The 27,069-nt window shown below is 37.8% G+C and overlaps 1 protein-coding gene across 1 annotated transcript in view; it reads left to right on the top strand.

Annotated features, from left to right (window-relative positions):
* Positions 1-27,069, top strand: part of EML6 (EMAP like 6) — a 317,613-nt gene that overhangs the window by 139,225 nt on the left and 151,319 nt on the right. The window contains exons 3-6 of the mRNA XM_068564158.1: positions 3,679-3,777; positions 12,063-12,131; positions 19,259-19,444; positions 23,625-23,760. Coding sequence (XP_068420259.1) covers positions 3,679-3,777; positions 12,063-12,131; positions 19,259-19,444; positions 23,625-23,760 — 490 coding nt within the window. The remainder of the gene's footprint in view (positions 1-3,678; positions 3,778-12,062; positions 12,132-19,258; positions 19,445-23,624; positions 23,761-27,069) is intronic.

Genomic DNA, 27,069 nt, shown 5'->3' on the forward strand with positions numbered 1-27,069 from the left:
ATGGTACTGACATCCAGCTCTGGATAGGACCCAGTTTTGGTTCCCCCAGTCTCACTATTAGGTTAAAAAGCCTCCAGAAAGGAAGTTGTGAACTTCATGTTGATTGGATTCATAGTGACTCAGTGATTCTACTTTGTCTTCCATTGTTAACTTCCTATTTGGAATGAGGGTTGAACCGAACCTTTTTCACTGACCTCAAGCCCTGAGTATCTCCTTGATTCCCCTTGCTTTCAGAAGATAGCATCACCTCCTAATAATTCATTGAGAAGATTCTATTTGATTCTTTAACCTTGAGGTGACTTCTAACTCCTTTCCCCTACCCACTCACCTCAATTCAAGCAGTCACTGATCCATGTGTATTTATTAGTTTCTTTACAGTGACTCTGACATTCATTCTCTCCTTCCCGTTCTCCCTGCCATCATCCTTTAAGTTCCAAATCTGTGTCATGCCTGACAGTTTAAGTAACCTCTTAACTGGTCTTCACACAGTCAATTTCTTGCTAATGCATTTCACCAACTGAAAAAAGTGTCAGAACGTTGTTTAAAAACAACAGAAGCTTGGAGTACCCCCTGAATGAAGTCCACACTTTGTGGCTGGGCATTCTAGGCTGACCAACTTTTCTAGCCTTCTCTTCACTATTCCCTTGCAGTCGAGTTGGACAAGTCAGCAAGATTCCTCTATCAGACCAGGTACTTTGGCACCTCCAGACACTTTCTCATGCTGCCCTCTTCACCTCCAGTGCCCTGCTCACCCTGTTTGCCCCTTGAAGTGACTCATTCTTCCAAGACACTTCATAGGTCTTCATGAAGCCCTCCCAGTCTCCCCCTCCAACAAAGTGTCTCTCTTTCTGTGGACTTCCAGCAACACTTGATAGAAAAGATTTGTTAATGTGTTACAGATACCAATTCTATCTCAATTTTTAAAAGATGTGAAAGAAAAGGGAGTGGAAGCGTAGAGGCCTCATTCCTGGCTCCCCCTGCATTCACCTCCTCACGAAGGCCGTGCCTTTTCTTCCTAGCCTTCTCCTCATTCCTAGGATGCCCTTCCTCTGTCTCTTTCACTCTTGTATTAATGCCAGTTAGTTCCTTCAGTCTATTTTTTTGTAAATTTTAGAGTTACTTCTCTAAGTCCATATTGTGGAAAGACGTGTGAAATTATTCATAGAAGATTGACCAAACTGAGAGTTTGCTGGTAGTTTAGATAGGACTTGACCTGGTTTGGGTCACTTTTTAAACAGTTAAGATTTACTTTGTGTTTTCTGCTATTTTGAGAGAGTAGTGATCATTCTATTCATTTTTCTTTCCAGAATTAGATTCAATACATATGTGGACCCCTGGTATATATGTTTTTGATTTAACTACTCTATAATCTTGTCCAGTTTAGTCAGGATAATGCATAAGTTCTATAGTATATCCAGGTCTAAAGAGAAATAGCTAGATAGTAACATTTATTCAGATTTGCAGTTACTGACTTCCTGACTAAACTGAATGAATGTGTCAGGTTGCATATGTATGTACAAGTGTAAATAAATGCTTTGATGTGAACTTACATGCACATTCTCTAATCTGATTTTGCTTTTCTAGCAAACGTTTATCAAAATTCTAGCAAACATTCTTTATCAATGTTCTAGCAAACATTCTTTATCAAAATCACAAGAAAAATATAACGTAGCAGGGGGAAATCCAGCTGTAACTTTTAGTTCTTTGTTCATGTTATTTTGTGTTAGAATCCTAGCTATTTTTTTAGGTTCCATTTTGAAGGTAGAGACAGGAATGGACTGCATGGTACTTTCACAACTGTCAGTTGAGAAAACTAACCTCCTATTTGTTTGCTGTGATGGATTTCGTGGCTTGTTGATGCCTATTGCTTCAGATCTGCCTTTTTCCCTGGACAGAGTTCACTGGAATCGAGTGATATTTAGAAAATGACAAATGGACCATCACCTCACAAGCATCAAAAGGCAATTGAAATGCTTTTCAGGTAGCGATAGGGCCTGTCACTGCAAATGAACAGAATAGATTTCTTTTGGCTTTTTCTCAATCTTCTTTACATTTCTTATGTGGGTTTTACTTTAGTGCCCATGTTTATGTTAACTGCTTTTTCTGTTTAAGTAAAGAGAAAAGAAAAAAATAAGCTGAATGGAATTCACCCACTTCAAATTTTCATATATAGATAAAAATACAACCATGTCTTATAATCATTTCCATTACTGGAACTCTCAATTGAAAATTACAGCAAAGACCTCCTTTCATTAAGCACCAATTTTAAAACCTCCAACTATATGTTGTTTTTTTTTTTTAATTTATTTATTTATTTATGGCTGTATTAGGTCTTCATTTCTGTGCGAGGGCTTTCTCTAGTTGTGGCAAGCGGGGGCCACTCTTCATCGCGGTGCGCGGGCCTCTCACCATCGCGGCCTCTTCCGTTGCGGAGCACAGGCTCCAGACGCGCAGGCTCAGCAACTGCGGCTCACGGGCCCAGCCGCTCCGCGGCATGTGGGATCCTCCCAGACCAGGGCTCGAACCCGTGTCCCCTGCATTGGCAGGCAGACTCTCAACCACTGCGCCACCAGGGAAGCCCAACTATATGTTTTTTATACTAAATATTCCTAATGGAAGCTGCCTTTAGTGAAGAAACCTGAATAATCTCTGCATAGCAGTACATGTATACATTTAGCCATGTATGGCTGTCTATCATTGCGTATATATGCACATACACACACACACACAGTGAAATACATAAGCTCACATCCTGTTATACTTGGGTAGTGATGTTTTTAAAACCTTTTGACTTACATTATTTCACTGATCCATACAACAGTACTACTTTGTAGACAGAAAAAATATTTTACACTCATTTTACAGTTGAAAAAATTGAAATTTAAGGAGTTTAATTTTCTAAGGCCTTATGTCTGGCTAATCATGAAGTCAAAAGGGAAGCCAAATCTACTTACTCCCTGCCCAGACCTCTCTCTATTACATAGTGCTGTTTCTGTGCTGCTAGAAGCTCTGATTTTGGTGTCCCTAATATGTGTTTTGACCCTATTAATTTTGTATATACTCAGGTGTGGGATTTTTTTTCCCTTTGAGGACAAGGTCTGATCTGAATCCAGTGAATTTAGACTGGGAGATGAAGTACTAGAGTACTTTTACTAAAATTATGTATCCTTCTGTGGTCACTCCAAATGTTTGTGAAATTATGAAAATTAAGAAGAATGAAGATAATGTTCATTTATGGGATTTCTTCTCCATGTGTTTGTCAAACCCTTTCATTTTAACAGTTTGGTGAGGCTTTTAGACTACAGAATCCTAGATGCTCTTAAAACCGTAGTAAGATCTTAAATTTGAAACTTAAAATCCTGCCTTCTAGTTCTGTTCCTATGATTTCCACTGATTAATCAGAGACTTCATGAGATTTTGCATGTTTCCTATGTTTAAGAAGGACAAATTGGTTGTAGGTTCTAGGTTGTCGAAATTTTAGTATATGCTAATGGAATAATATCTGCTGTGATATGTTTAGTTTTGGATTTAAGATGGATTTTGAGAAATCATTTTTTTCACAAGAAATTCAATACTTGGCCCATAGTAGGTAATAAGAACTATTTATCGAAAGACAGAATGGATAATAGGAAGTTTTCCCATCATTTTCTGGTATTAAATTATTGTTCTTATTCTTAGCGTTTAGCCTCTGTGGGATTGGATGCCAAAAACACAGTCTGCATTTGGGACTGGAGGAAGGGAAAACTTCTGGCCTCAGCCACTGGCCACTCTGACCGGGTAAGAAGACCTTGTTGGATCAAGCCATGCAGGTTTCATTACTGTGGGGGAACTGTGATGTAGCTTCTCAGAGTTGTAGTATTTTTTAAAATAAAATTTTCAAGTGTAGATTTTCCCTCCATATGCAACTTAAAATCTTACTGTTTATAAAAATTAATTTATGATTAGTAGCTATGTCGGCATGATCTCTTCTGGTGATCAGATGCTTTATTTAAATTGTTACTGTTATTCATAGGCAAAACAAATTTTTGATACTGGCATTTAGCTTCATAAAATAAAAATAGAATTGAATTTGAAATTATATGCACTGTTTAGGTGTATTCATTTAGAAATGGAAATAGTTGTTAGAAAATAATATTCATAAGATATGTTTACAAGTGTATACATTTGAATTTCAAATGAATGTAATGACAACTGTGTGATTCTTTGTTATATTCAAGAAACTGGAATATAAACTGTGGCCTGCTTACCATTCATATTGAAGTCATTGTGATTGTAGATGATAATTCCATGTAGCCATAGCTGGCAAGATGGGGTAGGAAGCAGGCATGTGCATTAGCTGGTCAGAAATCTATTTCTCCAGTGTCTGGAATAATTAAAATAATTTGGCTATTTTATTGTCTTGATTTTCTAATTGTAAAAAAAATGAATTTGCATGACTGTCTTACATTGATTCCTAGTTGTTCTGTATTTCTGCAAAGTATAACTCCATGCAGAATGAGGCCCTAATTAAATGTAAATTCACTGCCTCTTGAATGGTGTGAACTCTAAAAGATTTCTTTATATGAATGGCATATTCATCTAGGGAGAATTCTCATTTTAAGGGGCCCCCATAGTTTTTACTGAACATTTGGGCAAATTGTATTTGAGTATTAAGTCCTCAGAAAGTCCAGGAGTGATCAGCAATGGAACGTCAGTGTTGGAAGAGGCCTGGCACCCCTCTGGTGCAATGGTTCCCACCACTGGCTACACATAAGAATCCCCTGGGCAGATTTCAGAGTATAGTGATGCTTGGGCTTTACCCGCAGGTATTGATATTAACTTACTGCTATTTTATTGGTATTAACTTAGTACTTAATGAACAGGTTGAAAATATTTGTGATTCTTGCATTTGGTTTTTTTTTTCCTACATTAAATTATATCAGTATTTATTCTCAATTTATTTTATTTACTTATTTTTAATATAATTTTTATTTTATATTAAAGTATAGTTGATTTACAATGTTATATTAGTTTCAGGTGTACAGCAAAGTGATTCAGTTATACATATACATATATCCATTCTTTTTCAGATTCTTTTCCAATATAGGTTATTATACAATATTGAGTATAGTTCCCTGTGCTATACAGTAGGTCCTTGTTGATGGTCTATTTTATATATAGTAGTGTGTATATGTTAATACCAAACTCATAACTTATTCCCCCCCCCCCCACCTTTCCCCTATGGTAACCATAAGTTTGTTTTCGAAGGCTGTGAGCCTGTTTCTGTTTTGTAAATAAGTTCACTTGTATCATTTATTTAGGTTCCACATATAAGTGATATCATGTGATATTTGTCTTTCTCTGACTTACATCACTTAGTATGGTAATCTCTAGGTCCATCCATGTTGCTGCAAATAGCATTATTTCATTCTTTTTTATGGCTGAGTAGTATTCCATTGTACTTATACCACATCTTCTTTATCCATTCCTCTGTTAATGGACATTTAGGTTACTTCCATGTCTTGGCTATTGTAAATAGTGCTGCAGTGAACATTGGAGTGCATGTATCATTTCGAATTATGGTTTTGTCTGGATATATGCCCAGGAGTGGGATTGCTGGATCATATGGTAGTTGTATTTTTAGTTGTGTAAGGAACCTCCATGCTGTTCTCCATAGTGGTTATACCAATTTACATTCTTTTGTACCAATTTACATTCCCACCAACAGTGTGGGAGGGTTCCCTTTTCTCCACACCCTCTCTAGCATTTATTGTTTGTAGAATTTTTCATGATGGCCATTCTGACTGGTGTGAGGTGATACCTCATTGTAGTTTTGATTTGCATTTCTCTAATAATTAGTGATGTTGAGCATCTTTTCCTGTGCTTTTTGGCCATCTGTATGTCTTCTTTAGAGAAATATCTATTTAGATCTTCTGCCCATTTTTTTTTTATTTGGTTGTTTGTTTTTTGATATGGAGCTGCATGAGGTGTTTGTATATTTTGGGATTAATCCCTTGTTGGTTGCTTCCTTTGCAAATATTTTCTCCCATTCTGTGGGTTGTCTTTTCCTTTTGTTTATGGTTTCCTTTGCTGTGCAAAAGCTTTTTAAGTTTCATTAGCCCCCATTTGCTTATTTTTGTTTTTATTTTCATTACTCTGGGAGGTGGATCCAAAAGATCTTGCTGAGGTTTATGTCAAAGAGTGTTCTGCCTATGTTTTCCTCTAAGAGTTTTATAGTATCCAGTCTTACATTTAGAGCTGTAACCCATTTTGAGTTTATTTTTGCGTATGGTGTTAGGGAGTGTATTAATTTCATTCTTTTACATGTAGCTGTCCAGTTTTCCCAGCACCACTTATTGAAGAGACTGTCTTTTCTCCATTGTATATTCTTGCTTCCTTTGTTGTAGATTAATTGACCATAAGTGCAGGGGTTTATTTCTGGACTTTCTATCCTGTTCCATTGATCTATATTTCTGTTTTTGTGCCAGTACCATACTGTTTTGATTACTGCAGATTTGTAGTATAGTCTGAGGTCAGGGAGCCCGATTCCTCCAGCTCTGTTTTTCTTTCTCAGGATTGCTTTGGCTATTCAGGGTCTTTTGTGTTTCCATACAAAGTTAAAAAATTTTTGTTTACCAAATTTATTGATGAGCTCTAGTAGTTTTCTGGTAGCATCTTTAGGATTTTCTATGTATAGTATCATGTCATCTGAAAACAGTGACAGTTTTCCTTCTTCTTTTCCAATTTGGATTCCTTTTATTTTTCTTCTCTGATTGCCATGGCTAGGGCTTCCAAAACTATGTTGAATAAAAATGGCGAGAGTGGATATCCTTGTCTTGTTCCTGATCTTAGAGGAAATGCTTTCAGCTTTTAACCATTGAGAATGATGTTAGCTGTGGGTTTGTCATATATGGCCTTTATTATGTTTAAATAGTTTCCCTCTGTGCCCACTTTCTGGAGAGTTTTTATCATAAACGGGTGTTGAATTTTGTCAAAAGCTTTTTCTACATCTACTGAGGTGATCATAGGTTTGTTTTTTTTTTTTATTTGGAGTATAGTTGCTTTACAATGTTGTGTTAGTTTCTGCTGTACAGCAAAGTGAATCAGCCATATATATACATATATCCCCTTCCTCCCAGATTTCCTTCCCATCTAAGTCACCACAGAGCACAGAGTAGAGTTCCCTATGCTATACAGTAGGTTCTCACTAGATATCTATTTTATACATAGTAGTGTATATATGTCAATCCCAGTCTCCCAATTCATCTTTGCTAGTATTTTGTTGAGGATTTTTGTGTCTATGTTCATCAGTGATATTGGCCTGTAATTTTCTTTTTTTGTGGTATCTTTGTCTGTTTTTTTGTATCAGGGTGATGGTGGCCTCATAGAATGAGTTTGGGAGTGTTCCTTCCTCTGCAATTTTTTGGAAGAGTTTCAGAAGGATAGGTGTTAACTCTTCTCTAAATGTTTGATAGAATTCACCTGTGAAGCCATCTGGTCCTGGACTTTTGTTTGTTGGAAGATTTTTTTTTTTAATAAATTTATTTATTTATTTATTTTTGGATGTGTTGGGTCTTAGTTTCTGTGCAAGGGCTTTCTCCAGTTGCGGCGAGCAGGGGCCACTCTTCATCGCGGTGCGCGGGCCCCCCACCGCCACGGCCTCTCCCATTGCAGAGCACAGGCTCCAGACATGCAGGCTCAGTAGCTGTGGCTCACTGGCCCAGCTGCTCCACGGCATGTGGGATCCTCCCGGACCGGGGCACGAACCTGTGTCCCCTGCATTGGCAGGCGGACTCCCAACCACTGCGCCACCAGGGAAGCCTTGTTGGAAGATTTTTAATCACAGTTTCAATTTCAGTACTTGTGATTGGTCTGTTCATATTTTCTATTTCTTCCTGGTTCAGTCTTGGAAGGCTATACCTTTCTAAGAATTTGTCCATTTCTTCCAGGTTGTCCATTTTATTGGCATATAGTTGCTTGTAGTGGTCTCTTATGATCCTTTGTATTTCTGTAGTGTCAGTTGTAACTTCTCCTTTTTCATTTCTAATTTTATTGATTTGAGCCCTCTCCCTTTTTTTCTTGATGAGACTAGCTTAAGGCTTGTCAGTTTTGTTTATCTTTTCAAAGAACCAGCTTTTAGTTTCATTGATCTTTACTGTCGTTTCCTTCATTTCTTTTTCATTTATTTCTGCTCTGATCTTTATGATTTCTTTCCTTCTACTAACTTTGGGTTTTGTTTGTTCTTCTTTCTCTAGTTGCTTTAGGTGTAAGATTAAGTTGTTTATTTGAGATTTTTCTTGTTTCCTGAAGTAAGATTGTATTGCTATAAACTTCCCTCTTAGAACTGCTTTTGCTGCGTCCCATAGTTTTTGGATTGTCATCTTTTCATTGTCATTTGTCTCCAGGTATTCTTTTATTTCCTCTGTGATCCTTTGGTTGTTTAGTAACATATTGTTTAGCCTCCATGTGTTTGTGTTTTTTACAGTTTTTTTTTTTTTGTGTGTGTGTGTGATTGATTTCTAATCTCATAGCATTGTGGTCAGAAAAGATACTTGATATGATTTCAGTTTTTTAAAAATTTACTGAGGCTTGATTTTTGGCCCAGCATGTGATCTATCCTGGAGAATGTTCCATGTGCACTTGAGAAGAATGTTTATTCTGCTGCTTTCTATAAATATCAATTAAGTCCATCTGGTCAAATGTGTCATTTAAGGCCTGTGGTTCCTTATTGATTTTCTGTCTGGATGATCTGTACATTCATGTAAACTGGGGTGTTAAAGTCCCCCACTATTACTGTGTTACTGTCGATTTCTGCTTTTACGGCTGTTAGCATTTACCTTATATATTGAGGTGCTCCTATGTTGGGTGCATATATATTTACAATTGTTATATCTTCTTCTTGGATTTATCCCTTGATCATTATGTAGTGTCCTTCTTTGTCTCTTATAATAGGCTTTATTTTAAAGTCTATTTTGTCTGATGTGAGTATTGCTACTCAAGCTTTCTTTTGATTTCCGTTTACATGGGATATTTCCATCCCCTCACTTTCAGTCTGTATGTGTTTTTTGGTTGGAGTATTTAATCCATTTACACTTAAGGTAATTATCCATATGTATGTTCTTATTGCCATCGTGTTAATTGTTTTGGATTTGTTTTTGTAGGTATTTTTTCTTCTCTTTTGATCTCCTCTTGTGATTTGATGACCATCTTTAGTGTTGTGTTTGGGTTGCTTTTTATTTTTTGTGTGTGTATCTATTGTAGATTTTTGGTTTGTGGTTCCCATGAGGTTTTGATATAGCAGTCTATATATATATACAAGATTGTTTTAAGTTGCTGGTCTCTTAATTTCAAATGCATTTCCAATATCCTGCATTTGTACTCTCCTCATGATTGCTGGTTTTGGTATCATATTTGTGTGTGGATGATTTCCTACATTTACTGTACATTTACCTTTACTGGTGAGGTTTCCCATTCGTAATTCTTTTGTTTCTAGTTGTGACCTTTTCTTTTCCAGCTAGAGAATTTCCTTTAGCATTTGTTGTAAAGCTGGTTTGGTGTTGCTGAATTCTCTTAGCCTTTGCTTGTTTGTAAAGCTTTTGATTTCTCCACTGAATCTGAATGAGAGCCTTGCTGGGTAGAGTATTCTCGTAGGCTGTAGGTTTTTGCCTTTCATCACTTTAAATATATCATGCCATGCCCTCCTTTTTCAGGTAAATTGACTTCTTTTTCAGGTAGATTGACTTCATTTTCAGGTAGACTGACCATCTCTACTTCACTTAGTTGTTCTTCTGAGGTTTTATCTTGTTCCTTCATCTGGAATATATTTCTCTGCCATCTCATTTTGTCAAACTCTCTGTGTTTGTGGTCGCTGTTCCTCAGGCTGCAGGACTGTAATTCTTGCTTCTGGTGTCTGCCCATTGGTGGGTGAGGTTGGTCCAGGGGCTTGTGGAAGCTTTCTTGTAGGAGGGATTAGTGCCTGCCCACTGGTGGGTGGAGCTGCGTCTTGTCCCTCTGATGCGCAGGGCCCTGTCAAGGGGTGAATTTATAGGTGATTGTTGGCTCAGGACAACTTCAGGCAGCCTGTCTGCTGATGGGTGGGGCTGTGTTCCCCCCCACCCCCACCACTGGTTGTTTGGCCTGAGGCATCCCAGCACTGGAGCCTGCAAGCTGTTTCGTAGGGCCAGATCTCGGTGTCAAAGTAGCAACATCTGGGAGAGCTCATGCCAATAAATATTCCCTGGGGCCTCTGCCACCAGTGTCCTTGCCCCCACAGTGAGCCACAGCCAACCCCTGCCTCCCCAGGAGAGCCTCCAAGACCTGCAGGTAGGTCTGGCCCAGGATCCTATGGAGTCACTGCTTTGCCCTGGGTCCCAGTGCATATGAAACCTTGTGTGCACCCTCCAAGAGTGGAGTCTCTGTTTCCCCCAGTCGTGTGGAGCTCCTGCACTCAAGTCCCACTGGCCTTCAAACCCAAATGCTCTGAGGGCTCCTCCTCCCAATGCCAGACCCCCAGGCTGGAGAGCCTGACATGGGGCTCAGATCTCTCACTCCTGTGGGAGAACCTCTGTGATATAATTATTTTCCAGCTTTTGGTCTCCCACCCAGTGGGTATGGCACTTGATTATATCATGAATGTGCCCCTGCTGCTGTCTTGTTGTGGCTTCTTTTTTGTCTTTGGGTGTGGAATATCTTTTTTGGTGGGTTCAAGTATTTTTTGTAGGTGGTTGTTCAGCAGTTAGTTGTGATTTTGGTGTTTTCATGAGAGGAGGTGAGCTCAAGTCCTTCTACTCTACCATCTTGTCTCCTGCTCATACCTTGCATTTTGGATATTACTGTTTCTGCTGTTCTGTGATCCCATTATATCTTATCTTACAAAGTGGTTGAATTGGACTGGATCAATACATGAATTTCCTGTTGTTTTGCTGATGAACTGTACATTTTCCAGTTAGGAGTAGATTGTAAAAAGTACAATGCTATCTAGTGAGAACTCTGTAATTTTAGGAGCCTAGAATGTTTTAATGAAATACTGCTTTTAGAACACTGTTCTCCCAGACTCCATAATTTGTATCACACAGTTTTACTCTTTATTGTTGAGGTCAGTATAAATTATTATTGGTTGCTTATGGGCAAATGATTATTTTCAAGATTATTTTAGTGGCTAAAATACTTAGCCCCTAGCACTAATTTGTATAATCAGTGCTTTGTAGTCTGCAAAATGATCGTACATACATTATCTTAATTGACCTCACAACAGAACTGAGATGGTGTCATTCATTCATTTTTGAGATGCTGAGGTTAAGGTTAGAGATGCTAAGACTTGCCTGAGCTCGCATAGATAAAATGGGTACTTGGACCTTATTCATACTTGGTCCTTAGACCAAGTGTTCTTTCTTCAGCACTGTTTCTGTGGTCAATAATTGTTCCTTTCTACCTAACCAAAGGTCCTCCTTCTTTGTCTGATGATTGGAGCAATAGCTTCCTACTTGATGAGAAGTTAGCAGCCTCTTTCTCTAGTCTAGTCTCTGCCCCTGCAATTGGTCCTTCTTTCTATTAGAGCTTCACAGAATGTGGTCCGTGGACCACCTGCATCAGAATCTCCTGGGCTGTGTTTTAAAATGCATGTGCCTGGACCTAATTTCCGATCCACTAAATCAGAATCTCTGACATGGGCTGGGGGAATATGCACTTTAAACAATTGCCATTCTCTTTGTTTTCATTGTAAAGCTGTCTCAAAAGAGTGTTATTAACATTGTGGAGAGCCACCAAAAATTTGATCAAAAAACTATCCTAAATCATCACAGTTTATTTACCTTGGATGGACAAAGTTAAAAATGTGATACCAGTTTGTTCTCAATGATTGTGGTTATTTATTACTTATTCATTCAGGACTAAGGTCAGTAGATACAAGGTGCTAAAATGTGTATTAGCAATTCCTGACTCATCTCCATAGCCAAATACTCCATTTGGGTAGGTAACATTGTGCTCTGAATGTTAGGGTAGAGTCTTGGCAATTGGACAGTATCTGAAAGAAGGCAAAAACACATGAATGATCAACAGAGCAACTTTTTGTCTTTTTTAAACAGATTTTTGATATTTCCTGGGATCCATATCAGCCAAACAGAGTGGTTAGCTGTGGAGTGAAACATATAAAGGTAAAGTAGTTACTATAAAGAAATTTTGGTACCTTGTATGAAAATAATTCCAGATGTTTATATATATAATTTGGTGTTGAGAAACTGCTTGACTTTACATTTTTTCCCCTTAAATCTGGAGGCTTCTTACCTGCATCTCTGATCCCAGAGCACACTAACATCAGGTGATGGGCCTCCCTTTTAGAAATGCAGTATAAAAACAATCAAGCCAAGTGCTCAGCAGGCAGCTGAAAAGGAAACTTTATGTTAATTAAATATTATACAGAAGACAGAAAACTCATAATACTTTTAGGATTGCATGTTTTAAAACAGTTCTGATTTTAATTTTGTGAATTAAGTTTTTTCATTATGAATGTTTATACATATTGCATGTCAAAACTTTTTGACATGTTGATGTGTTCTTTTAGAAGAAAGATGCCATGTTGTGTTGGACCTAGAAGGAGAGGGATACATAGTACAAACCTACCTGGGCCATTGGCTTTTAAATGCCTCTCCTCCTGTAGACTACACAGCCTGGAATACTACTAGTGGAGCACGACCTGCCTCTGTCTATTTGCTCCTCTCTATTTTGTTACACAGGTAGCAAAATTAACACCATAGACATCCTTTCCTCTGACATAGCAAAAATTTCTCCTGGACCCTGGGATACGGCCCAGGATCTTCTGTCTGTAGGTTTGTAGATAATATAAGTTAAAGTCCATAAAGGAAAGAGTGTAAGGGCCACTAGCTTGAACAGAGCATGTGTGGATCTCTGCTGCTACAAAAATGGTGCATTTCTATGTGAACAGAGTAAATGTCTGTGTTACTCCTCCAACCAACTCCTCCTGTTTCCCAGTTCTTTTGTTCTTCTTTTAGTCTAGTTTTTCATGATCCTTCACATTATTCCTACTTAATGGTTAAAAGGGACACATGATAAAATGCTCAGAAATAAACATAACAAGAAATATGCAAGACCTAATTTAAAAACTATTATAAAACTTTATAGAGGAATGTAAAAGAAGACTTGGGCAAATGGAGAGAGACAACTTTGATTCCGGACATGAAGTGTAAAAATTATAAATACATTATTTATCTCCAAGTTAATTTATATTTAATACAAGTTCAATTGAAATCTTTATAAGCTTTATTGTTATCTGACATTTCCCTTTAAGTTATTCTAAGTTAATCTATGAGAATGAAAGAGTGAGAATAACCAAGAACTTTGGCACAAAAAAGAATAATGAAAAAGAAAATGCACTACAATTTACTAAAGCGTATTATGAAGTTTCAAAAATTAAAATGGTACAAGACTGGGGTAAGGATAAATAAACACCAACAAAAGAGAAACTAAGCTGAGAAATAGACCTTAATATGTATGACAATTTAGAATATAATAATAGTACATCTGACAAGTGGGCACTAGAAACATTTATTATTCTAGTTGTATGTCATTACTTCATAGCATATACTAAAATTATTTATGAATTAAAGAGTTAAATGTTAAAAAAAACTATAAAATAGAGGAATATATATGTAAATATTTAATTTCTCTCAGGTTGGAGAAAGGTGTTTCTAAATGTAAAAGCAAGTAAAGAAACCATAAAGGTGTTTGACACAAATAACCAATAAACAATCTACAGTAAGGAATAGAAGGGAGTTTTATTTCAGCCAAGCTGAGGACTAGCCCGGGAGTGCAGTCTCCACCAAGGAAGAAAGCACTCTGGAGAAACATGGTTTTCAACACAGTTTTATATTTTGTATGAACAAAGAACATACATACATCAAACGTGACAGGGTACATTCCTTCAAGCTTTCAACAGAGATGTGTAGTTTCAGATTAGCACATACACAGAGAGTCAGCATGACCTTGACCTCTGGGAAGGGAACTTTGTCTTCGAAGGAGTACTAACATGGGCATCATGGAAGGGGAGGCATTTACTCCTATGTTCAAAGAGGACATTCTTTACTTCTGGATAATGCATTCTTTTCTTTAATGGTTAAAGCAAATGTACAATGTATGTTTGACAGGCCATAAGTCAGGCTGTTCTAGTTCACATAAAATTCAGGCCAAATCACGTATAAGCCAGAATGGCTTCCCCACACCCTAATAGGTGAAAATTTCTTCCATCAAAGGATAATACTATAGATTCAACTATATAAATATTAAAATATTCTGTTTACCTTCCCACTACCCCCAAGAAACAAAAGAGGCAGACCACAAACTAGCAAAGTATAGGCAACAAGCATAGAACGTTGGCTTGTTCTTGAAATATAAAGAATTCTAGCAAATCTATAGAATGGACAAAGAATGTCCACAATATTTTTATTTTTGTCAATTGTCTGCTAATAGACACATGAAAATGCTAACTCTCATTAATTATTAAGGAATAGACGTTTTAAAATAACAATGTTTTTAATATATCAAAATGATGATTAAAATGTATCCAGTATTGGGAAAGATTTGGGGAATGAACACTCTCAAACCTTGCTGGTGGAAGGGTAAATGAGTATAGTCTTTCAGTCCAGAAATTTGGCAATACCTGTCAATTACCTTAGAGATGTTGCTACCCTTTGAAACAATAATTTCATCCCAATTTTAGTATATGTGCTGCCAAAGTTAGCACGGCCAGTAATCTCATATCTTGTAATTTATCCCAAGGAAATTCTTAGGAGTATGAACCAAGCACTGGTTCATTGCTGAATAACTTATCAATAGCAAATAAAACCAAACAAAAGACGACCTGAAACCCCCTAACTGCCCTCAGGTGGTTAAATAAAATATGGTATATCCATATGAAGAAACACTGTGCAATCATAAGTGATGTTTTAGAGGATTATTTAATGTTATTGGACATATTTAAGATCTATTAACAGTCTATTTCTGGGTGGGATAAATTTGTGGCTTTGATTTTTTTACTTTAAAAGTATATTTTTGTGTAGGAAATAAATTGGAAGGCTATCTCAAAACATTAAACAGTTATCTTGGGTAGTGAGTTGATGGTTTTTAAATTTTCCCTTTATTTTAGAATTATTTTACAATAACATGCATTTCTTCCAAAATAAGAAAAAAGTAATGGAAAAGCAGGGGACAAAAAGATAAGTCTATAGGTTCTACTCTTCAGAGGTGTCACATGTCCTTAGGGCTTCATAAACATTTTATAATCCTTGTGCAGAGAGCTGATTTTAACCTGAGACTATGTTTGCTGAAATGAAGGCACTTTTTGCTTCAACAGTAGTTGGAGGATCCTTTCTCATAATTTATACAGTCCAACTGAAAGACTAGAAAACTCATTAAATTTGATAAACATTAGTTGAGTTTGTACCATGTGATAGAATAAAAACTGACCCGATTTTCAATTTGCTTAAAATTGAGCAATTAAAACATTGAAATAGAACATTCTGTAAGAGAGGCAAAACCAAAATTCTCTAGGGATAACGGAGAGATCCCAACTGGTTAGAGGAATGTTAAGTGTTTCAGGAAGGAATGCTATTTAAGCTGGGCCTTAATGGATAGGTGAGTTTGGTAGGGTGGGCTTGGAAGGCAGCAGAACCCAGGGGAGGGGTTGCCCTTCAGTCAGGAGTTAATAGGCAGGGACTGGTCACCCATCGAATCATAGGTCTGGGGAGCAGAAGGGTCCTTGCCCCATTAACGTGTTCACAGATTATCAACTTTTTCATCACCAAAGAACATCTTAATTTTCTTTCCAAGGGAACAAATATTTTGAAAAATTTTGGCCATGAAATACATGGTAGCCATTACATCTTAATTCCCTTAACAGTTTTTAATTAATCAAGGATATATATCTGCTAACATGAGTTTCTGATCGTAACATATGGAAGAGGCACTGAGTTGTTCTTTCAGCCACAAGCAAAGAAATACATGAGCTCAAGATGAGCCGGATTCCATTAGTCCATGGTGGCTCTCTGGAAGTCTGGGACCCTGACCAGGGAGCCTTCAGCCAACTTGCATATTCCACAGTGAGGAAGCCAAGACCTAGGAGGTTGTTTGACTTTGAATCCTGGTTCTGTCTCCCTCTACTTGATTCTGGGAAAGCTATTTTATCTCCGAGACTGAATTTCTTTCTTTCCCAAAAAAACAAAAACAAAAAAGACAGGATAAAAAGGGGGTTAGGGATAACTACCTCCTGAATTTAAGAGTTACATTGAACAGTGTATGGAACCAGTAGGGGCACAATAATATTAATTTCTTTTCCCATTTCCTAGGACTACAAAAATAGTGGCACAGATAAGATTTAAACTCCGTTTCCAGCTCCCTTTGACAAGCTCTTTTCTCTTAGCAGTTATTTCTTTAATGATCTATCTTGGCTTAACTCCCCACCCCCCAACTAGATTATCAAAGATAATAGATTAACTGCTTTAATTGGTAAATTCGTCCAGTTTCCCTGTTTGTTTCCATCTTTGGTTAACTCTTTTAATCAGTTGATTCTAAAAGCAGAGACAGATAAAACCCTGGAACTTCATTTGAAAACACTAAGAGCTGTTTGTCCTGTTAAATTTGTTAATTGCGTTTCGGCAGACTTAGGCATTTTTCTAAGCAAAAACAAGCATTTTTACCTCAAATGGAAGAATCTGCAAATGCAGATTCCTTATTAATTCTGTCATTATTCTTTATTAATTTTGTGTAGAAGGAAATCCACAACAAATTTCAGCAGGCTTTAACAAATTATTTTCACTATCTGTATTTTCTACATCCAATTCCAGGACCCCCACCTTTTCTTCCCAAAGCTGCCTAACATCAAACGAATCATGCCAGTCACAAGGTGAATGCAGAATCTCTGATGCACTCCAAGAAAATATTTTTATGTGAAGTTTTTGTAGCTAGGGTAAAATCCTTCCTCATTTTGCAATCCCCAGTGTTTGGCAAACAGGCAAATTATGATTATCTGAAATGAATGCTTGAAAAACAGTTAGCAGTTGAGCATTTTCTGCTTGGTTGGTTTTACAGGAAATGAGTCTACCAGGTTTGTTGTCTGTTATTATTGCTTTTTCTCCATTCTCTAGTCACAGACAGAAGGGACCTCAGGGATTACTTAGGGCCAGATGAGCTCCCAAGTACCTGCCAGTTCTAACAGAATTTGCATTACAATCTGTGAATGGAGATTGGAGAAGATAAACAATGTCTTCTCATTTGATGTGGAGTTAATGGTGTGTTGCTACCCTAATCTGTCACTGTTTTCCAAATATGAAGTGCTTCTCAAGAAGAGATAATGTCTCAGATTTGCCATTTTCTGCAGAAAATCTCATGCCTATCCTGTCATTACAGCTATATATGCCTTTTTAGAGAATCATCTGATTCTCTAAATTATCTGGAATGTTTCATGTTGACATTATGCCATCTGACTGGGTGATTTCATCAGAAAAATCTTTGTGTAGGGATAAGTCTCTCTTTTTTGTGGTTGTCCATCTAGAAATATTTCAATAACTCAGGCCAAAGTACACATCCCAAGTTAAAGGGATAATAATTACCAAATAGTTATGCTTCCTTTAATTTTCATGCATGGGGAGATATAGAAGGATAAATGTCTGCCTTAAGCATCACCATGGAACAGCAAGTTCTTTGGCATGTAGGTACAACCAGTAGGTACTACCAGTAGTTGTTTACGTCTCATAGTTTGTTCAGGTTCAAAGTTAATACTTAAATGTTTTCCCAAAGCATATACCTAACTATCTTTCCCCAGATTGTTCTTATTCTTTTGATGTATACTTTAGTGCCTTTTTGTAAAAACAGTAATAGCCAAAGAAACAAATCACCAGAGTTGATACTTAATGAGAGAAGAATCTTGTATAGTCTCAAATGATGGCACATCTTTCTCTCATTCTCCCCAAGGGCCACCACCTCCACAGCTGCCTGAGTCCTGGTCCTCCTGGGGGGGGTGCATCCATCTAGAACTGCTTCCTCGAATACCCAGCTACTCTGAGAGGACCGTCATTTTTCCTCTCCTGCAGGCACAGAGTATTAGGGTTGTCACTAATTTTTCCTCACACATTTCCTGTCACTTGGATTCACCTAATCCTGCTCTCCTAAACCACAATGCAGTTTCTTCCTCACCACTAATCCAAATCCTATTCTTGCTCCAGTTAATTCAACATGGTTCTCTATCTTCGAATTTCCTTACCACTTGTATGCAGTCTGAATATGCTGCCTTAAAATGATCTTTTTTGTTTTATATGTATCTTCATTGGATTTAAAGTTCTCAAGGCAAATATTTCAATACTTTCTCATGTATAACCCCTGTGAACCTTTGGCAAGTCACTTATGCCTTCTTTCTCTCCCTTCCAAATGGGTGTAATAATAATATCTGCCTTAGCCTATTCGTAAGGGTATTATGAAGATCAAATAACTAAACATATGTAAAGAGCCTTTATAAATTGTGAGAGGCTACGTACATGGCAGTGAAATTATACCAGTTCACATACTGAAAAAAAATATGTCAGAGTGAAATACTTAATTTCTACATAACCATGGGAGTCTCCCTGCTGCTGTCTATAAAGCAGCTCAACCTTTATGCTTATGGTCTCCCACATGATAAATTATGCAACTAAAACTGAAAAGCCTAGTCAATTATTTGGCTATATGAAATATAACTTATATTTAGAAACATTTCTGAGTAATGTTTTTACAGTGAAGATTTATATAATTTTTAGTTAGAAATTATTTCTAAATGCATATATATATATATATATATATATATATATATATGCAACAAAAATACCTAGAAGATATATCAACACGTTAACAGGAGGTTGTGAATAATTCCAATTTTCCTCTTTTCACTTTTCTCTGTTTCTAAACTTCTCTACAGTGAACCTATACTAGTGCTATAACTTGACAAGAAATTAAACAAAAAAATGAACATTAAACATTTCGCAAAGTTTTGGAATTTTGGAACTTTGAAACTTTAAAAAATATTGTTATAAGTTTTTTTTTTTTTTACTGCTAGTAGTTGGCTAAAATGTTTTGCAGTTCTCTGCTGTTATAACAAAACAAGTTAAATTATGTGTATCTAGTGCACCTATAGCAAATTATGTAAAATGTATTGAAACATTAGCAAATAAATACCAATAATGAGGTGCATCAGAATACTCTTTTTTCCTTGGATCCATTTATTTTATCACTTATTTTCTAGTTTTGGACACTATGTGGAAATGCCCTGACTGCAAAAAGAGGGATATTTGGCAAAACAGGGGATCTTCAGACCATCCTTTGCCTTGCATGTGCCAAAGAAGACATCACCTACTCTGGTGCTTTAAATGGCGACATCTATGTCTGGAAAGGGCTCAATTTAGTCCGCACCATTCAAGGAGCACATAGTGTAAGTATTCCCGTATAGAAATTTGGGAATGACTTATTAAATAAGTTAAAGTCACAAATCTCTGTATTTTTTCCCAGTTGCTTTAGGATCAGCCAGTTCTGCTGAACACTCACTAAACATTCATGAAGGATTTCCCTAATTATTTTTGTTCACCTGGAAGAAACTAATATTTCAAAAGCTTAATAACTTAATTAGCCTTCGTCTCAATTATTGATTGACTGATTAGTGTTGTAATTCATCAGCAGTAGCTTGACAGAAACTAGAAGTATTTCATCATCAGTTTCATCTTCTAGACAAGGATTTCTCAAATGTAATGTGCCTATGAATCTCCTGGAGATCTTGTTAAAATGCAGGCTGTCAATATCACTGATGAACATAGATGCAAAAATCCTCAACAAAATACTAGCAAACAGAATCCAATAGCACATTAAAAGGATCATACATCGTGATCAAGTGGGGTTTATCCCAGGAATGCAAGAGTTCTTCAATATACACAAATCCATCAATGTGATAAATCATATTAACAAATTGAAGGAGAAAAACCGTATGATCATCTCAATAGATGCAGAAAAAGCTTTCAACAAAATTCAACACCCATTTATGATAAAAACTCTCCACTCTCCAGACAGTGGACATAGAGGGAGCTTACCTCAACATAATAAAGACCATATATGACAAACGCACAGCCAACCTCGTTCTCAGTGGTGAAAAACTGAAACCATTTCCACTAAGATCAGGAAAAAGACAAGGTTGCCCACTCTCACCACTATTATAAAACATAGTTTTGGAAGATTTAGCCAATGCAGTCAGAGAAGAAAAAGAAAGAAAAGGAACCCAAATCAGAAAAGAAGAAGTAAAGCTGTCACTATTTGCAGATGACATGATACTATACATAGGGAATCCTAAAGATGCTACCAGAAAACTACTAGAGCTAATCAATGAACTTGGTAAAATAGCAGGATACAAAATTAGTGCACAGAAATCCTTTGCATTCCTATACACTAATGATGAAAAATCTGAAAGACAAATTGAAACACTCCCATTTACCACTGCAACAAAAAGAATAAAATACCTAGGAATAAACCTACCTAAGGAGACAAAAGACCTGTATGCAGAAAACTATAAGACACTGATGAAAGAAATTAAAGATGATACAAACAGATGGAGAGATATACCATGTTCTTGGATTGGAAGAATCAGTATTGTGAAAATGACTATACTACCCAAAGCAATCTGCAGATTCAATGCAATCCCTATCATACTACCAATGGCATTTTTCATAGAACTAGAACAAAAAACTTCACAATTTGTATGGAAACACAAAAGACCCCGAAGAGCCAAAGCAATCTTGAGAAAGAAAAATGGAGCTGGAGGAATCAGGATCCTGACATCAGACTGTACTACAAAGCTACAGTAATCAAGACAGTATGATACTGGCACAAAAACAGAAATATAGATCAATGGAACAGAATAGAAAGGCCAGAGGTAAACCCACACACATATGGTCACCTTATCTTTGATAAAGGAGGCAAGAATATACAATGGAGAAAAGACAGCCTCTTCAATAAGTGGTGCTGGGAAAACTGGACAGCTACATGTAAAAGAATGAAATTAGAACACTCCCCAACACCATACACAAAATAAACTCAAAATGGATTAAAGACCTAAATGTAAGGCCAGACACTATCAAACTCTTAAGAGGAAAACATAGGCAGAACACTCTATGACATAAATCACAGCAAGATCCTTTTTGACCCACCTCCTAGAGAAATGGAAATAAAAACCAAAATAAACAAATGGGACCTAATGAAACTTCAAAGCTTTTTCACAGCAAAGGAAACCATAAACAAGACAAAAAGACAACCCTTAGAATGGGCGACAATATTTACAAATGAAGCAGCTGACAAAGGATTAATCTCCAGAATATACAAGCAGCTTATGCAGCTCAATATCAAAAAAAACAACCCAATCCAAAAATGGGCAGAAGACCTAAATCGACATTTCTCCAGAGAAGATGTACAGATTGCCAACAAACACATGAAATGATGCTCAACATCACTAATCATTAGAGAAATGCAAATTAAAAATACAATGAGGTATCACCTCACACTGGCCAGAATGGCCATCATCAAAAAATCTACAAACAATAAATCCTGGAGAGAGTGTATAGAAAAGGAAACCCTCTTGCACTGTTGGTGGGAATGTAAATTGATACAGCCACTATGGAGAACAGTATGGAGGTTCCTTAAAAAACTGAAAATAGAACTACCATATGACCCAGCAATCCCACTACTGAGCATATACCCTGAGAAAACCATAATTCAAAATGAGTCATGTACCACAATGTTCATTGCAGCACTATTTACAATAGCCAGGATATGGAAGCAACCTAAGTGTCCATCGACAGATGAATGGATGAAGAAGATGTGGCACGTATATACAATGGAATACTACTCAGCCATACAAAGAAATGAAATTGAGTCATTTGTAGTGAGGTGGATGGACCTAGAGTCTGTCATACAGACCAAAGTAAGTCAGAAAGAGAAAAACAAATACCGTATGCTAACACATATATATGGAATTTTAAAAAAAGTGGTTCTGAAGAACCTAGGGGCAGGACAGGCATAAAGGCGCAGACGTAGAGAGCGGACTTAAGGACATGGGGAGGGGGAAGGGTAAGCTGGGATGAAGTGAGAGAGTGGCATGGACATATATACACTACCAAACGTAAAATAGATAGCTAGTGGGAAGCAGCCACATAGCACAGGGAGATCAGCTCCGTGCTTTGTGACCACCTAGAGGGGTGGGATAGGGAGGGTGGGAGGGAGACGCAAGAGGGAGGGGATATGGGGATATAAGTATACGTATAGCTGATTCACTTTGTTGTACAGCAGAAACTAATAGAACAGTATAAAGCAATTATACTCCAATAAATATGTTAAAAAAAAAAAATGTGGGCTGTGACTCAGTGGGTCTGGGATGACGTTACTGCTCCTGGCCTGTGGCCCATATGTTGAATAGCAAGGGTGGAGACAACTATTATTTTTATAGTGGTTAATAATGTAGATTTTCCTCATCCTGAGTGAGAGAGCGTCACCTCCATGTCCACATCACAAGTTCTTAAAATGCAAAGAAAAACCACTGATAAATTCTTTTGATGGTCTGCTCTGTAAGAACAAGGACAGACTTGACTCTGACCACTCTGCTCAATTCTGACATATATTAAAATAGTTATATTGCTGTGTCTATAGATGATAAAGTAGAAATGCCCAGAAGAATGGGGAGATGATGTGAAAGGTAAAGCCTGTGTAATAAATGGAAATTTGGTAAAATGTTATCAGAAACTCAACAGACCTTTGCTTCTTGCCCCTATTACTGTGAACATGAAGAAAAGTTTCAGCAACTCTTAGCAAAAGAGCTATGAGATTTTAGATCTTTCACTATCTTGTATGTTGAAGATCAATTTTCTTGGCTTCGCTAATTATGAAACAGCTCTTGAAACAAAAGGTCAGTATTGGTCCTCATTCATAAAAACAGCTGCGTTAGTAACCTAATTTCTCTGTACACTGGATATTATGTCAACATTATACTCTTGTAACACATTTTCCCGTGGAAAAGCATCTTTAAGTTGTGAAACCACATGAGATGTGAAAAGCATCTTCAAATAATGCTTAACAAGCTAACACAAGTGTAATTTATGCTTCCATTTAGGCTCAGATGGTGCTTGCTTGAGCTCATTGGGATGCATTTCTGTCACCATTGTACCTATAGAAGTGTTTGTGTTCCTAGCCCGCATATCTTTACTTGTTTTGGGAAGGAATTTATATGAAACACCTCCACCATTGTCTTTATAATGATTAGCTGTCACAGAAAGAAATTTATGATTTTTATATTTGCTTTAGCCAAGGAATTCCTGAATTTTTTTTACAACCTGTCATTAGTTTAATCATGGCAAAGGAGCACTTGAACTAGTTTGCTTTAGTGGTATTATGAATTTTTAATCTAGCTAAAATGGCTGTTACAAATGGCTACTTGTTCTATTGCCAGGATTTCAATACAGAACAAGAGATTTGTTTTTTGTTTTGTTTTTGCTTTGTTTTGTATTTTTATCATAAAGATCCAACTATAATGACTGTTTAGAACGATTGCATCATTGAGTATTATCTGCCTTAATCAACAGGCTGGAATCTTCAGCATGTATGCTTGCGAAGAAGGCTTTGCCACTGGTGGACGAGATGGGTGTATACGATTATGGGATACTGATTTCAAACCAATAACCAAAATTGATCTCAGGGAGACAGAACAAGGATATAAAGGTAACACATGTATTAATACTTACCCATAGATCTTAATGTGTTAAATACAGCGTGAAAGTTTGTTTCTATATTTGTTTCTCTTACCCCATCTTATACCATGAAGGATTTAAGGTAGTTTACATAAATGTAATGAATACAAGATTAAAAGTATGTTGAATGTAAGTGGATACCCCTTTTTCCTAATTTGCACGAAGGTATCTATATGTACAAGTAGTGGTCCTGCTGCAAAGATAAACAACATAATAATGAAACTACTGAGTGGTAACCTGAGAGATGGGACTTTCAGTTATAAAACTGGGAAGTTCTGGGTAAGTTAGTGACCCTAAATGTAACTGCATGCAGCCTCTGAAAATAAATAAATAAATAAATAATAGGAAAAACAAGAGAAATTATTTTTTAAAAAATAGCTTTAGTGGAGTAGCTACCACAGTAGTAGGAGTTAAGAGCCCGGGCTCAGAGTCAGGGAGCCTGGGTTCAAATCCAAGTTTTACCTGTGATAGATTGGAGACCTTGGTCAAATTTCTTAACATCTCCGGGCCTCAGTTTCCTCATCTGTAAAATGGGGATAATACCAGCACCAACCTCACAGAGTTCTATGAGGATTAAATACACTTGCAAAGTGCTTAGAGTAAGTCATGGTGCATGGTCAGCACTCAGTAAATGTTGGCTACTGTTACAATATGTTAAGTATGTGTACCAGAGAATACAAAGCAGTTTATATACATCTTTTTAAATTCTCATGATAGGCGTATTATCTCATTTTTCATATAAAGAATTTGGCACTGAGAGAGATTAAAATGGAAAATGTAAATAGGAAAGATAAGACGAAGTAAGTCACAAGTGATGTTAGTCCACTGAGCACATGTGGGGAGTTCTGTTCACGTGAGAATTTAGTGTCCACTTCATTGCATGGACAGTCAAGGCCCTCGAGTTCTCTGCCAGAGAACATGGGCCAATGTAACTTTATCCAGAAAAATACTTAAGGCGGATATAAGCAAGTAAGCGCCCATAAAAGCAATGTTAAAAATGCTAGTAAAGCAGCCAAAAATGTTTGACCTTGAACCGTGAAACTTCTTGGTGTATCCCTCAAGGCAAACTGGAAGCAAAACATATACTTAGATAACTCATGAGTTAACTTACTAGGTGGGATTATTGACCATAAACTGGCTAGATGTTGGGGAGCATCAACCAGAAATAATGAATTCCTTTTTGGCAGTCACTTTATCCAGCTCATCCCAAAATTGTATCACATAATTAAGGTATAAATTTTAAAGTGTGAGGATCAGGGCAGAAGCCATATTTACCCTGCTATACTTTTCTACCTGATACCCAGTCCCTGACTTCAGGCTCTCAAAGGAGAGTTCAGGAGCCGGTTCAGAACAAGCATCTATATAGCCAGGGATTTGTATTGCTTGTACAAAGCCAACCCCATGGTCAACTCCTATCCCCAGAGTCAAGGGAAGATGGTCAGGGACATGTTCTGTTTTCTATCAGTCTCAACTGATTCCCACACACACTTGCTTGCCGAGATCAAAGAGGATATAGGTGGTGCACAGTGGACAGAAGGACCTTAAGCAAGCCTGCACCTCACAGGTGTGGCCTGTAGCACCTGGGCTTACAGATATCAGGGGAGGGATTAGCATGTATTTTTAGATGGATGGCCAGTGGAACAATAGCCTATATTTCAGGAGGAGTAGCGGACTATGCTTTTAAAGGACTGGACAGACCATGCTGCTGTTCAGGACCCATGAGAATGGGTGCCGTTTTCTTGCCACCTTCTTCATTTTTGCAGTCTCAGCTCACTACCAATACTCTTCTTTACTTCGTGTTTTACTTTAAATGGATGTTAATGCATCTCTTTCTCTCTTCTTTTTTAAACTTCTCCTCATAAGCAATAATATCTGTGAAATTATGGCTTTAATATACTGTTTATTTGTATATATATTTTTTACTTGTTACGGTAAGTTCTAGCTATTGGATTAAAAAATTTTGTCCCTGTAGCATCTTCACCATCAGTGGCGCCTTTGCCTGTCACACTTTTGGCAACACTGTAACAGAAGCCTACTGTGTACTATCAAACTTCCAAAGAATTGCCGGCATTTTTTCCAGCCCTTAGTGGAAAACAGGATAAATGTCTAAAGTCAAACAAATGAAAGGCTCGTGGTTGAAGTGTTGGTAACAACCCCAAATCTGGCTCACTCTTCACCCTCAACTCAGCTAGTTCTCGAGCCTGTGTGGACAGGGCCTTGCAGGGGGAACCTGCCACGATCCTGAACCACCCTCAGGGACTTTCTCTTGCCCTCAGCCGGGCCTTGGCGCCATCATCACACTGAAGCAGGGCCGGGGGGCCGTTGAGTTGAGAAGCCGAGTCCGAGAACAGGCCCTCCGTGATGTTCTCTGAGACCAGCTGCCAGGGCCACCCTGTCACAGGGGTGTACTCTAGGGCACCTGAAGGTGAGAGTGAGGCCAGAGTGAGCTAGGAGACCCAGCACAAGTATAAGGATTGAAATATGTAGGATTGCAGGTGAGGATTAAAAGTAGTTGAAATGTATACAGTTTTCTGTTCCAGCTTCCTCTTCAACCAGCCAATACCATACATGCCCTTGCTCTTCTGAACATTTGCAGACAGTGTGGGTAAAAGGGGAGTGAAGGAGAGACTGTGGGGAGAGGCTGAAACAGGAGGAAGAAGGCAGAGTGGACAGGACTTTGGGTGTACTTTGTCCCACCCCGTCCTGCCCTGCACACTCCCCGCCCCCCTGCCGTCATTCCCCCCAAAAGAAGTCTTGACTTTTCCTCCACCTTCAGGCTCTGCCTCAAAATGGAAACAAAGTGCCATTTGAAAGGAGCAGATTCAAGCAAAGCACTGTTAGAACTAGTTACCAACCAGGGTTCTTGGCCTCCTTAATCAATAGAAATTGATAAGAGGCCAGTCAAGAAATTCAGGCAAGCCTTTACTGGGGCTCCTGCTGCAGCACGAGGGAGCAAAAACAAGTAACACGTTCCCTTGCTCCCTCCCTGAGAGGGGGTAAACTGCTTCCTTATATGCGGTGAGGGTAGGGGTGGGTCCAGGGGTTGGGCCGGAGGGGTGGCTTAGGCGGTCTGCCCACCCCCTTGGTGGTGCTGTGTGCAGGGGGGCATGCGCAGTACCCTGCTTTTCCTCTGGGCTCGTCGGAAGTGGCAGTTGGCTTTTTGGTCTTTTTGTATCTTGTTGTTCATAATTTAGCCCAACTGTGCACGCACACAGTTATTTTTAGTTCCTTATAGTTTGTTTGTATTTTGTTGCTGGAGGAGACGTTTGTCCAGGTGCAA

Source organism: Eschrichtius robustus, chromosome 15, assembly GCF_028021215.1.
Source record: "Eschrichtius robustus isolate mEscRob2 chromosome 15, mEscRob2.pri, whole genome shotgun sequence".
In the NCBI taxonomy this organism is placed as follows: Eukaryota; Metazoa; Chordata; class Mammalia; order Artiodactyla; family Eschrichtiidae; genus Eschrichtius; species Eschrichtius robustus.